Here is a 15000-nt window from a genome sequence, read left to right on the forward strand (position 1 = left end):
TCTCGGGGTCTTAAGGTCTTCGTTTTTAAGACACCCTAGTTTATGAGCAGTAGAACATTGAGGAGTGATTCTCAGAGCAAAATTTGGAATGCTTAAAAACAGCAAAAAGAACTCAATATCAGATATTGCAAGCTCAGCAAAAAATTATCTCCAAGTCTTCTAGTACCAGAGGAAGAGAATTTGCTTCATTATTACTTAACAGTTCATGAACAAATAATTGTTGCAAAATGAAAGCCAGCCTAGGATGAGACTAGCACTTTATTGAAAAGACAAGACATTTTTAGAGAGTATTTTTACCTAACTCTGTACTTGATGTTACTTTGGTCCAATCTTGTTCAATAACATCTGTTCTCTCATCGACAGTTCCAAACTACATTATAAATAAAAAGGAGGGAGACATTAAATTTTAAAGACATTGTTCAATAGAGTAACCTATTTTACAGAAAAAAAATCAGTGTTCCATGTGTGATAAGCTTTAGAAACAGAGTGTGGGCATCCAAAGGGAAGTCAGGGTGGTTTAGTGGTCATCAACCGTGCTTCCCACCTCTGTGACCCGGGTTCAACTCTGGCTCGGGTCGTACGTGGGCTGAGTTTCAGTCGATCTCAATCTGACTCCGTGGGTTTTTCTCTGGGTACTCCGGTTTTCCTCCCTCCTCAAAATCGACCCCCGGTCTATTCCATCAGGCTGTGGTGCTGTGCTCTGAGGTCATACATGGGTCGTGTTCAGGGGCCGAGCGCCTAGCCGGCAGCACAGCTCCTTCAGCCTAACCTCGTTGAGCTGCGCCCTTAGTAATTCATTCTCCGACTGCGAGAAAGGGCAATTAGCAGGTCAGATATTATTATTATTATGCTCTGTTCAAATTACCAGTGCACTTTTCTGAGGCAGTCGTCTCTTGTCACGCAAACAAATAAAATGACCAAGGGATGGTCATTTTATTTGTTTGCGTGGTTGATTTATCAAGGGACTGCTTGCAGTCTATAGGCAAACAGGTTAAAAGCGGTTGAAATGCATCTTTACTTTGACTTGGAAAACTGGAGAGGATTTATTTCCTGTACTTTTTCTTGACCTTCTCAATGTTTTCAATTTTTGTCCAAATATTAACAGCGAAATGAAAGTAACCGGCCTAAGATTAGTTAGTAGGCTAGCTATTTCCCGATGGCTTCCAGCCCTTTTTGACAGCTCTGCAACAGGCTGTCATTCAAGATTTAACAAACAGTCCGTAGTCAAAAGCCAAGATATTTGGGCAAGAAGGGAGATGAACCCATCATCAACCCAATATAAGAGCCTGATTATCATATGAAATATGTTCAGTTTTTTCAGCTTTTTATCTATAGGCTCAAATGTTTTTACATGTACTTTGATACATGTGAGGTGAAATACAAGGAAACGTGGGCTCCCCAACATCAGGGATTTCAAGATGTTTTGAAGTAGGCAGCCGACTCTGGAAAAGTAGGTGGCTGTGACAATTGAGGGGCCGCAAGGCCCCTGAAGCTAGGGGGGTCTGGTGGCATGCTCCCGCAGAAAATGTTGAAATCTAGAAACTCAGCAATGCCATTTTCAGCATTCAAGCATCGGTTTCAGACAATGACAGTTTCATTCAAAATCTCCATTTTGAAAGGCAGAAATAAATGAAACGACACAGCCACTTTTCGAAAGCGATGTTAAATTTCGCTTCGCTTGCACATGTGCAAATACTCGGCCGCCGAATGAAAAGAAAAGTTGCACTTTACTTAATTGAAATTGTTGCTATTAATTAGCAGAATAATTTTAGATCTCAACAGTCATGCTAGTTTGATTTAAGACTTTTCATCTTGCCTTAATAATGCAGAGCAGTAGGAATCGCTTCTATAATGCAGTTGGGCACCAGGCGAAGACCGTAATCTAAACATCCATTAATTTTTCTTTCGTTATAACTTATCTACATACAGACAGTAAAATTTGCATTTTGCAACAACTTTCATTTCAATAGAAACGACTCCCTTAACTACCAAATCAGTCCGCCATAGTTTATTTAAGTATCGATAAGTATAATAAAGAAAGTAGTAATCATATGGTTGAATGAACAATAACATTAAGCTTCGACAACTTGTGAAATGATTACTAAAGCCCAAACAAGGTTGGCCCGGCCACTTTACAATTCATGATAGTGACATTTAAAGACGTTAATTCGAACAGCACAGGATACAGCAGATGATTTGAGCTTTCTTTTGAACAAAGCTTACATCCTATTGCATATGTATTATTGCTGCAAAATTGAATGTGAACTTATCCTGCAGTCTTAAAGATTAATGGATACGAAGCAGCGCCAAGATTGTATTACCAGAGTAGCCAGCAACATGCCATCAAGTAGCCAGCGGAACTCCGGCGATCGCCGGCTTGTTTTGAAACCACTGCAACATGCTTTTTCCTGAGAACTGTGTGTAGGTTTTTCCATGTCTTACAGAGATAATAGCAAGACGTGTTGTCGTAAGCCGGTGCCTAGAGGGTCTTGCTGTGAAACTTTGAAATGTCTTCATTGCCTAGACTGGAAATTTTGGTTTGTGTAGAAAGCAAATCATGTTGTACCTGCAAATTATGGCCCAAATAAGCACAATTTTTTTAAAAAATTTACTTTTGTTACCCCTTCCATCATTGGAGAATCTCCTGGATACCACAAGTCATTACCAAAAAAGCTCTGACCACTGTGAGAAAACAAAGAATTCATGATACTGGTAATTAAAAAAATACTGCAATAAAATAATATAGCAAAATGTATTTCCACAAATTATGTGAATTTTCAAGGAGCTAAATTTGATTCTATTCATGCAACATACACTAAGATCACATTGCAGTGCTGATCGCCAGTTTTCTCAACTCAGTTTTATCAAACTTGACATTATGTAAATGTGAATAAAAGATTAATTCAAACACACAGAACCTAGAGAAATAAAAAAATACCGAATACTTTGCCTAAAGTACCAATCATTTGAAAAATTATTAAGCCCTCTCCTTGATGACTGTAAACACCGATGAATTACCTGATTAATAAATAATAAAGTAATAAAGTTTCTAAGATCAATTAACCTACCATTCATATAAGAATACCTGATGTTTTGTTGTGATGTTAAGGATGTCTGTGGGAATGCATATTGGTGGCTTGTTTGAGAGTTGCTGGGAAACAATCCACCTTGAAACTGCTGGCCATTGGGTAGTTGGTCCAACCAGTCTGATAGGAAGTAGGAATAGAAAAAAAACAAACAAAAGAGATCACAACTCTCTTGCAGAAAGCTACTGCATACATAACTAAACAGGTTTGTTAAACACCATCTGTAGTGGAGCAAAATTGTTCTGAAAGCCAATCACAAACTAAAAATATTAAAATAAACCTTCCTGCCAAACATAATTCTTTTAGCACTGTGTTCTTATTTAGAGAGAGGAGTGTTGCCCAAAGTATCGGGGTGGGGTACCGGTGGGGAGGGGACAATGATCTTTACCCAGGGAACATGGTGGAGCCACACATGTTCATGAGTAGGAGTTAGAGTGAAGTTAGGTGAATTCAAATGTGGTGTCCCCCTTTAAATTAGTAAACCTGTACGAAACAGAGTACGTTAACGCAGCGCTGCATTACCCTCTTCTAAGCTAGCGCTGCAAGAAGCACTGCTTTAGGGTTGTTTTTATTGTGCTGCAACAGTGCCGATTTGAGACTGTGTGAGTGCTGCATTAGCGACAACGAGAGCTGCAGGAACGCTGCAAAGAAATCGTACGACAAGGAGTATCATTGGTTAGCAGTATTCATGCAGCGTCGTGCAGCGCTGTTCAGCGCTGCGAGCGACGAGATCATGAAATATGATGCTCACTCACCTGTGATTCCTAGCGTGTTTTTTCGATCAAGGGCTGTCACGCAATAATAACTCCACTTCCGCAACGAATGCTCTGCACGTACTTCAGTTTTGACTAATAATGTAATCTACTGGACCTCAAATTTTATTTCTATGTAAAAAGAGATTATAAGTTGCGAATACAAGCTGTAAAATTATCTCCTGTAATACAAAAAGGAAAACCGAACTGAAAACGAACGACCGTAAAATGTTCAGCAATATATCAAGCAAAAATAACAAAAAAACGGCAATATCAATCCCAGTGAGTTCATTTCTTTTTTACTTTTCACTCCAGTCGTCTTCCTGCCATAATGCATTTGTTCCGGATAGGGCGCCCCCAGTCAAACCTCAGGGTATCGATATTAATTTTCTCTTCCTTTACACACAAGGCATGGCACTTCTTAGCATAGACTAAAAAAAGAAAATGAAAAGTTGCGTTTAATATTGAGTTTGCTTGTAGTTTTGAGACGACTTTCCGAGCTTTGCATCAAGGACTGCCCTCGCGTTTCCCTGGTTCATCTGTTTCGGGGCTCCAAGAGCTGCGCAAATTATGTTGTAAGCTCTCCAGCGCCGAGTGATCAAGCAATAAGAAGAAAAAGGGGAGAAAACGAGCTCTCCTTGATGATGGAACTATCTCAGTCTATGATTGCTGTTCGGGTCAACCATTGGCGTTTTGGGAAATGATAATTTGTTTAGTGAGACAGTTCATATTTTTTTCAAAAAATGATCGACAAAATTTTTGATGGTATAAAAATTCGTTCTAGTGACACCCGAGTTCCCAATTTTGGATTGCCCAGCTGACAGACTCTGGGAACGAGGTTGACGCACTGATTTTCACATTTATAAGAAAAGAAAAAACGTTACATAAAATTTTTATTGCCGGCGTAATACTATTACTGTACTTGCATTTACCAATAAGCATGACTGTGGCTCCGACGGTCGCCGAGAACAATTCCCGCCTTTCGTGGTATTATTATAGATCTACTTCTACCCAACTCCAATTTTGATAATTTTGTTTCCCACTCCTTGCGTTCAGCTTTCAAGATTGCCGAAGCTCCCTCCTTTCTCTTGTGTTTTGGTATCTTCGTCAGTGACATGATGTTAAACTCTTAAGTCTCTTATCCAGTACACTGTGGCATATTTCGATGAAGTTTTTTTCCTTTTCTGGTTGACTGGTAACCGACGATTCCAAGTTTAAAAGCTGATTTGTGAGACGTGGCATCAACATGTTTTTATCTCAAGATGCTACACAGTTTAAACCAACTTTAAAACATGAAACCCTTGATCTGATTGATCTCGACCCCTTTCACATTCAAATTTGAGCGCGCAAACTGAAAAGGTCAAAAGCTATCGGGGTTGATATCGGGTATTCTGCGGCATCTTAAATTACCGTGACAATCATTTTGAGCCAATAGGATACGAGAGTTCGTTATCAAGCAATTACAGATATCATTTCGGAAGTGAGAAGATTCCTACCTTTCATGCTAGGAAATAGAATGCGTTCATTTTCACAATGCCTTTAAACATAGGAAGAAGTAATTAATTCCTTCAATTATTTGATGGAAAAGGTGCATCACGAATCCCTCGATTTCTTATGTACACTTGCGACCAATTTTTTTTAACATGACTCGATGCAAAGCACGTACTTTCGTGATGCCCTTCTGCCTTTACAAAGGAAACTACTTGTTTTTTGTCTGTCAGCAGGTTACATGTTCATGACTTTTCCATCTCTCGGTCATGAAATGATGGCACACATTTTCAGTTCTTTCAGTAACGTAGAAATAGTGCAAACGCTGGAAAGGATCATGAAGCGATTATCCAAGACATAAATGGAATGGCAAGTCACATAACTATTACCACAAGGGGTAAACAAGGGGCATGTGTTGCCATACATATTCCTAACATCATTCAGAAATCCGTTTACATGGAAACAGATGATTTTCCAGAAACTGTTTTCGTGGCTATTTTCCCAAACATGATTGAAAAGGACTAAGCGTTTCCTTTCTCTGTCACAAACATTTTAAAGCTTGTTTTATTATATACCCTTTGAATACAAAAATAAAAATGACTGCATGTAAAAAGAACAATTTTGATGTTTAATAGTATTAATAGTATCAGGCATTGGGGTATAGCCTGCTGAGGCTCTTCATTGGGTGAATTGGAAATGTAAATTTGCTCTCGCGACTGACTGGCGCGTGAACAACCAGAGACACTTAATTTAAAAAAATAGCGGTGTTTTTGTTTATTATAACTACAGATTTCCGCATGATTGCCCGTTACAAATGACTGCTGCTGATCCAACCAAGCTTTCTGTTTATTTCTTTTGTTACTTCCACCGGCTACTTTAATTTACAGTACAGAAAAAAATCCGCAAAGTGAGATTTTTGAGCGCTCTTTCCGTCGAGTAAGGGTCATTTCCGGTTGGGTCCTGTTGGTTCATTCCAACTTGATGATTTGACAGCTTACTAAACACAACATCCGCTCGCTTAGTCGTGCAATCTCTCTATGCTGGCCATCATTGAAGGTTTGTTGAATTAAAAGTGACAATTAATAATCCGATAATTCCAAGGACAGCACAATTGTTGTGCTTAAATTACGGGTCTTTTACAATTCGTCGCGCGTGGATCGTCTAACATTCTTTACCGATGGCAATTATTTTGAGTTTTGGAGTAAAGCATCAAATTATGCTGTAAGTGCGAACTTTTGACACATTCAAATCAACAGGACATCCCTCTGCCGATTTCTATTTTGCGCCAGATTAGTTTCATGATCGAAAGGTATGTACAGTTCGTGATGCTTCTGTCCTTTGAAACATTCTCGCCTGCCAGTTTCTATATCACAAGTCGATATCCTTTTTCAAGTCGATCTGGTGTACCTCAGTGTACGGCAGTGCACGTGCAGCGTTCTTGCGACCTTTAAGCAACCCTATTTTTTGCTTAAATGAATTGTCTACGCGGTGTCTTCTTTGCAGCTCTCATGCAACGGATATCAGCGCTGCATTTAAGATGCTTAATGCTGCAAATATTTTGCAGCGCATTCGCAGTGTTCTGAATTTGTTCGTGGCTGCTTGAGCGGCTCGTAAACACTGCTTTGACGATGCGCAAGCGCTGCACAACCAAAAAAGTGAACTAAAGCAGCGCTGCTGCAGCGTCCCATTGTTTGTACAGGAACATAAAGTGGCCTTGGAGCAACTGTCTTAAAAGTACCTTTTCTAGAAGCCACAGAATCAATCAGAGGATGAGGTGTCGATACCCTGGGCTGACAATTAGGGACAGGTGTGAGAACTTTGCAGTCAGGCTCTAGATACACTGATTGGGATGCTGATGGTGACAGGGGAGGAGATGGAATTGTATCAGAACACTCAAATGGTACTGGTGACGTCAAAACGTTGTACTGCTGTCCAGAAAAGAAAACAAGAGTTACAAAAAAAGAAGAGCTCAGATATGTCAGCACACTGGTTTCCGGTTTTAATTTCATGTTGTTCTACAATGAACCATTAGATTGTAGGGATTATCGATGTCTTTTTTGTTTGCTCTTTGTTAAATAACCGATGCATAATGATTGTTGATGAAAAGAAAAGAGAAATGCTGGTCTCTGAAGTAGCTGGCAAAAAAGGTTCAATGTCTTTTCGTGGCTGAAAAGCACGAAACAGCACGCCTGAATATGATAGTTATTGGAACGCCATGGAAACAGATAGTCCATCTGGTCAATGCTGATTTTAACGTCATTACCAGTAAGCTTATTATTCCAGTATTATTTTTATTCCGAGTATGACATATATTGGATTCTTTTGGACCTCCTGGACAGAAGATGTGATTAGAATGTAACCGAGCTCGATTATACGTGACAAAGCAATTTTTCGGTTTCACTTTGTGGTTCTGTTTATCTCGGTTCCCACGGAAAATGTTCGTTTCGGTTGTGCTTTGTTGTCATCAAGCTCTGTCATATTTCTGCCGCACGATACGTGTGCAGGAAGAGCAGCTTTGTTCTAGGAAAACCGCTAAGACTACTGTTTCTTTATCTATTGTGCTGCTAGAGCACATATATGCTTTGTGGTTCATCGAGACACAAAAAACAGGAAAGTTTCATCAGTTTGTGGCTTACCTAGCCATGGTTGACCAATCGTATCGTAAAAAAAAACAGGATGTATAAGCGGTATTTTCGCGTGTATAAGCGGCGAGAATATTTATTTTAGGAGCTCACTTATAAGCTTATCTCCCAAACGATTTTTTTTTCAGTTTTCGAGACACGCGCGCCATTTCTGCAAGTCATCAGCGAGGTGCTTGCGGAGCTAATCACACCTGCTTAACACAAACTGACAAAGTCCTGCCAAAAAATCGATCAACACCATCAAAATACATAGACTACGAACATACCAAATTCCGACAGGATTCTGATATTGCCACAGTATCAAAATCGCTCTCACTTTGACCAAACATTTTCAACCTCCTTTGCACATGTTCGGAGTTGTTCATTACAGTGCATGATCGAAAGCGGGAATTGTTGAGTGACAGCTGTCAATTTCCAATAGTCCACCTTCACTGGACTGAACGGGCAACACCGTAATATAGATATTTTATCTTGAAACTTTCGTCGTAAAAGGAAAAAATCATTATCAAAGGGCATTCGAGGATTTTGTGGTTTGCAGGAGCTAGTAATGCTTGGGTCCGGCCTGATGATAGGCAAAAACCGGTACTGCGTTGCGTAAAATAGAACGAAGAAAGAGCGACATTCAGTATGAAATCAGGCCTCCGTTTTTCAAAGGGCGGATTATTATGCGATAACTTAATCGTAAACCTGCTCAAAAGTCCATACTAGTAACTACAGTATAAAATACACACCTTACACGTTGGTCGAGGTTTTCAAGTCGTTCGCACTTTCCATGAGCACAGGGTCTGCACATTTATGGTCACGTCAGCAAATACTAAAAATCCTTGCACAGATTGCAATTCCCTGAAAAGTGCCTTTATATCTATTGGATGTTCTCCGACCTTTTAACAACTGGTACCACGTCACGGTGTAGTAGGAATGAATGGGCGGGATTCAAGCAAGACGATTTGTTACAATGCCAATATTTTTATGTCAAAATCAATTGTTATCGTATAATAACAAAGTGTGTGTCACGTCAAATATGTCCTTCTCCTTAATAAGACCTAATAAGCTCCTTTCGATCATTTCCTCCTAGAAATGCAACTTACATACAAAACTAAAATTACATACAACCTTCAACAACAAAGCTGCCCGTTTCTCAAGCCCAGAGACCTGAGAACTTTTCGGGTCCCCCGAAAAGCAATTCGTGAAACTTCGTCTTACCCTGAAAACTTAATCTTTGAACATGTTTTCAATGCCAGTAAAAAAAAGTGATTGAAAAACTTGGGAAATTGAGGCGTTTTCCGTTCGATAAAAAGGGATCCATTTCACTCAAAATACACGCGAAAAGCTTTGAGACTTTCGAGAACGACGATACTTTGCTTTGCGACCCCCTGAGACGTATTGGATAAATAAACTCAATTATTTCATTGAAAAAAAAAACGGAAATATATTATAAATTCTCTTTTCGGAAAACTGAATTTTCTCATTTACAGGTATAAATTCAGGCATGTCTATAGCTGCAGCAGGATGAATAATGCAGGGAGGGATGTTCCACTTCAACTAGGCTTGAAAAGCAGTAGCTGCTAGCATTCCTTTTGCACTGGCATATTATCAAGAAATGCGTTCACTACAACACTAATTTTGAGGGGACCCTGCCTACTCTAATTAAGAGTGTTCTGCGTCAATACATTTGATTACAAAACTAAAATAATGCCGCACTTGGAACAGGGATGCAAAAAATCAAACGAGGCACTCTAACATGTCTAGCCAGGCCTTAAAACTAACACTGCGGTTGATTTGAGTGCGGGAAGGCACAGTTGGTTGGCAGCGGCGCTGATTGGTTGAAAACGTTAATGCATGTATGGTCGACAAATCACTAAGATTAGCAAAGAAAACCGAAAGCCATTGGTGAATTAGGCCAGTTTTATAATCTAACGGTTGGGTTGGATTGAGCATGAAATAGAGGCTAATGCAGGGGGGCCTTTTCACATGCAAATTAGTTCCCCTACATTAGCCTCCATTTTGTGCTAGATCCAGTCTACCCGTGAGAATACGAAACTGGCCGATAACATTCTCTTAAAACTGCTTTTCACTGTACGGTTTAGCGGCACTATTGTGGTCCCCTAGAAACGAGCCATTTAATTTTTAATACTTTTTTAATGAAAGATTTATTTCTAATAGTCTAGCACCACCCCCCCCCCCTCCCCCCACCCCCAATGGCATGCGGGAGATTTTGATTGCTCTCTATGGCAAAGGACAACATAACAAGAACTACTTCATGATTAAATCATTATCCTCAAAAATGAAGAATAAATAATTGCAATTTATACAAGTATTTAGAACGTGATGGGTAAAGTAATAGTCCAAATCTTCAAATTAGGCCATTTCCGAGTTCACGTCTGCCTCCTTCAAAGCGAGTCTAAGTGCGAAGTTTTTGTGATGGTAATTAGTTCTACTTTACATATGAATGAAAACTAATTTTCACAAGAAAAACTTTGCACTTAGACTCGCTTTGAAGGGGAGGCAGACATGAACTCGGAAATGGCCTAATTTGAAGATTTTGCAATAAATACGAATCTCGTAACACAATCGCCAGTCCCACTGACTAGTAAATCTTACACCATTTTCTAAATGGAGTTGACTATTTGTTTTGCTGGGTTAAATGTTTTTTCTTCTTCTAGAATTTGTAGCATGTAACAGGTACATGCAGTGTCAGGTGGCGACGACCGATCAGTTGATGTAAACGTCACATCTTTTAGGAACCACGAAGCACAAAGAACAAGACCGGAGCGTCAACTCCTGGGTGCCGCAAGGATTTTCGATCTGACAAATTAGGTTCAGCACCCAAAGTGTGGTTACGGTGATGCTTCTTCATAAAGACTCAAATGTTGCCCAAGGACTGACGTCAAACAAGAATCCAGTGCTTAACGAATTCAGTGTAAAAGCTCGTCTGGGACACTCACGGTCCTCCAATGAGCGTCAACTGACACCACTGCAGTATTGATTAAGCCACACCTTTAAAACTCTTCATCATTGCCCACTTCCATCCTAATACTGTCCAAGAAACTTGAATTTCGTTTCTTCATTTTCTTCCGCTGCTTTTCAAAGTTCTTCTTCTTGTCCTGTGAGAACAATGGTAGAGTGAGCTACTTTAACTGTCATCTTAAAGCGCACACATCAACATGATAACTTCATTGGGCTTACTGTGGTTGCCATAAGGCAAATTTTGCAAAACAACAATGAGGCCCTCCCCGTGGGGTCCTTGTTCCCTTTAAACATTTGCTTTTGTTCACTTGCTCCAGAAATTACTTTCAAACTTGCTCCCAGCTTTTTGATCCCTAAAATTGTTTTAAATTGTTTTTGTTCCCTTGTTCCCTAAATTAAATTGACATTGTTCCCTAGCTGTTCCCCAGTTCAAATTAGCCATGTTGCCTTGTTCCCCAAAACCCCTGGGAGGGCCTCAACAATGTGCTGGCTGACACAAAAAATTCTATGAAAGAAGCTTGAAAAAATCCAGGCTTGCCCTGTCCAAGCCTGGGTTTTTTCAGATTTCCAGCATTTTCATTGGCTCGCCGGACACAGGTTATCAGTTCATATACCCGCTCTACCTAATATGGTCAAGGAATGCGTCAGTAATAAAGCGAGCTGAAAACAGTTTTGCAGCTCTAAGAAAAAATGCCGACAAAAGCCGTTTTGGGCCGGAATTTTCCGAGGCAGAAATCGATGCTTCAGTGGCAGATATTTTAAGAAACAACACAACACTTTTTAAATTTAAAAACATGTTTTGACAGAAACTTCTGCCATCTTCAGTTTAAATTACAAAGTACAGAGTTGAATATATAGTGTGAACCAAAATGCTAATTAGCTGTAAGGAGACATGACAATGTAAAGGATTACAAAGAAAGTTTTAAATTAACATGATAAAGTTGATGATTAAGTGTAGGTTTCTCCCATTGAATGTGAATGGCTTCTTTTATCTTAAGCTGGAAGGTGGTAGAAGCGTGATCTAGGATGCTAAAACAATCATTAGAGCACAAAGTGCGGCAATGCTCAGAATTCTGTAGATGTTTGAAGAAGTGCGAGGTCCTATCGCTGAAAGTGTGCTCACGTAGGGGCGTGGAAAAATGCCGGGTAGTTTCGCCGACATAGCAGGCACTACAGCCCACACACAAAAACTTGTATACCACACCCGCACGGAGCCCACTAGGGACAGGATCCTTCACACTGAACATGTTGCCGATTTTAAATGATGAGAAAACTAACTTAATATCAATATTATTACAATACCGTTTAGCAAAAAGGCGAACCTTTTTCTGCGTGATAAAAGAAAAAGGACCAATATAAGGTAATTTAAAGTAAAAGGTACGTATAGTGTCAGAGACGGAAGCCGGGGGATTACAGCCATGGCGAGTACGTGTGAGGTAGCGATTAATAATATTTTCAACTAGATGGACTGGAAAAAGATTCTTCTGAAGGATTTTGGTAAGCTTCGTGATGTCCTCGTGAAAACCCAACCAAGTGTTGTTGATCTTGTAGGCTCTGTCAACAAGCGTGCGAATGAGACCCAGTTTGTAAGAACGCGATGTAAAACTAAAGTATTTAGTCAAGAGGCCCGTAAAGGTTTTCTTACGGTAAACACTAGTGGCAGGAAAATGAGTGCCATTGTTGATCAAAACATCTAAGGAAGGTATTTTATGATCTATTTCCTTTTCCATAGTGAATCTGATGTTAGGGTGCCTGGAGTTAATGTAGTTGAAAAATAATAGCGCTTGATTCTCCGAAAGAAATAAACAAAATGTATCATCAACATAACGTCGGTAAAACAATATCTCAGAGTCCTGGAAATTTTCTAACCATAATTTTTCATAATGACCCATAAATAAATTAGAAAGAACAGGAGCGAGGGGGGAGCCCATTGCCAACTTTCTTTGTAATCCTTTACATTGTCATGTCTCCTTACAGCTAATTAGCATTTTGGTTCACACTATATATTCAACTCTGTACTTTGTAATTTAAACTGAGGATGGCAGAAGTTTCTGTCGAAACATGTTTTTAAATTTAAAAAGTGTTGTGTTGTTTCTTAAAATATCGTTATCCCTGCTACTATCCAGACCTTTTGGCAATATCATCCAAGACGTAGCACAGAAGTATGAACAAATCGACATTGCTGATCTACGAAAACTAGAGAAGCTCTCGATCAAATCCCGCAAAGCTGAGTTGGATTTATATTTCCTGCGTAACTGTCAATCCTTCAACGTCTTCCCCAAATTTCTTTGCTTCAATCTATCCAACACAAGTCAACATGACATCAAAGCCATCCGCAAGCAACTCCCACGAAGCGCCATCACCAAACGTACGAAAGAACATCGGAAACTACTCCATGCCAGGGACCGTTTAACAGCGCGCGTCAATGAGATTCTAACCGGCGTTGACTTCTACATCCTTAATTATTATTTTATCCTTATTAATGAGTTTAATTGTAATATTGTACATTCAAAATTATTGTAAATTTGATGTAATTTTGTTTAGCCAAAATCAAATAATAAAGCCTTATATTATTATTAATTTAAAGGGCCTCTGCTGGCACGACTTCTGGGTGACCCCTTAAATGGTCTTAATAACCCCCCGACTAGAAAAAATTGCCTGGAACGCCGTAGTTCAATACCACTCAACTCAGTCCCTTCTGTTTTTGAGTAACACGTACCACAGGCAACCCAGTGTCAGGTTGAGATCGACTGAAACTCAGCCTTCTTCCCATCGCAGAGGTGGGAGGCGTGGTTGATGACCGCTGCGCAAGTCTGGTGATCATATTTGAACAGGATGCAATTGGGCGATGGTGGACAGAAATATTCCTCCCACTATAATCTTTCTTAAAGTCACCAAAACTCAAGATGTTTTACCATTCTTACTTCAAAATTTCGCTTTTTATCTGCCGGGCAAGACGTGCAAAGTTATCAAAACTAGCAGTAATCTGCACCCATGACTGTGATGTGAGAGGCATAGGTCTATTTCTCGATTTTACGTCATAAACTGCAATCGTGTTTTCAGAGAAACTCTGCATTGCAAAGCAGTTTGTGACCCAAATCGAGAATGGACCCCATGAGACATACTGTTCTGCAATATTGACGTTTATGGGAATTGCAAGCCTGTAAATAGTTTGAATCCGCAATCTCTTTTCCTCTTCATCGAAACAGATTTTCGTCATTTTCTAACATGGCCAAATCAGCTCTTTAGCTCGTATTACCCCAACCGCCATGCCATTAAATAAGTGGGATTGAATTAATTAATTTAGCGTGATAAGGTATCCTAAACATTTCACATTTAATTGTGCAGGTAAAAACCAGGCAACCAGTGGTCCCCAGACATATGATCAAGTGGATTATTGTTGGAGTTGCTGGTCTGGTTATCGTGATGGTTGCCATCGTCTTAGCGGCATATAAAGGACTATCGAGACGTAGAGGTTTCTCTTCCATTATTCTATTTAAGGTGGCTCAAAGCAGTTGCAACGCTTCCAAGTGACACTCTTATTAGAATGATCGGCACCACAACGTTGTATCATGTATTACCAATGTCGTGATACCAAATCAAACACAAATTATTGCTGAACAAGATGCAGTCATTATTGTGACGTAATATATCACCGTGGCAAATCTCAAAAACGAACTCGGTGACCCCCATTTTTTTATTTCTGAAAAATAATCAGAAGGGCAAGATGAAACTTTCTGCAAAGTTTAAAAAAATTCTGTCAAGCGGATTCAGGGCTACCTTAGGTAATTCTGTGATTTATTTTAAGGAGGCTCAAGGAGGAACACTTAAAGAACACTCTCTTCAGATCGAATGACGCTACAACACTGTATCACGTAATAGCAAAGGTTATGGTACCATATAAAACACCGATTATTCCCAAACAAGATGTTACCATTATTCTGATGTAATAGGTTACCTTGACAACGGGAAAGCCCAGCAAAAACACCCTATATTTTGGACTAGTTCAGTTGCTCATATCTAAGAAACGAACTCGGTGACACCCCCTTTTTTATTGCTGAAAAA

General features: G+C 39.7%; 1 protein-coding gene across 6 annotated transcripts in view; it reads right to left on the bottom strand.

Annotated features, from left to right (window-relative positions):
* Positions 1–8892, bottom strand: part of LOC137988502 (uncharacterized) — a 21075-nt gene extending 12183 nt beyond the window's left edge. The window contains exons 1-5 of one of the 6 annotated variants that reach the window (XM_068834506.1): positions 8700–8892; positions 7065–7254; positions 3086–3206; positions 2322–2566; positions 298–370 (exon numbers count right to left, since the gene is read on the bottom strand). In XM_068834506.1, coding sequence (XP_068690607.1) covers positions 298–370; positions 2322–2435 — 187 coding nt within the window. In that variant the 5' untranslated portion in view covers positions 2436–2566; positions 3086–3206; positions 7065–7254; positions 8700–8892. Of the gene's footprint in view, positions 1–297; positions 371–2321; positions 2567–2612; positions 2683–3085; positions 3207–7064; positions 7255–7962; positions 8577–8699 lie in introns of those variants that run through there. The other 5 variants (XM_068834503.1, XM_068834501.1, XM_068834505.1 and 2 more) reach the window with 5 other exon arrangements.
* Positions 8893–15000: the final 6108 nt, after the last annotated feature.

This window comes from Montipora foliosa, unplaced genomic scaffold (assembly GCF_036669935.1).
Source record: "Montipora foliosa isolate CH-2021 unplaced genomic scaffold, ASM3666993v2 scaffold_420, whole genome shotgun sequence".
Classification (NCBI taxonomy): Eukaryota; Metazoa; Cnidaria; class Anthozoa; order Scleractinia; family Acroporidae; genus Montipora; species Montipora foliosa.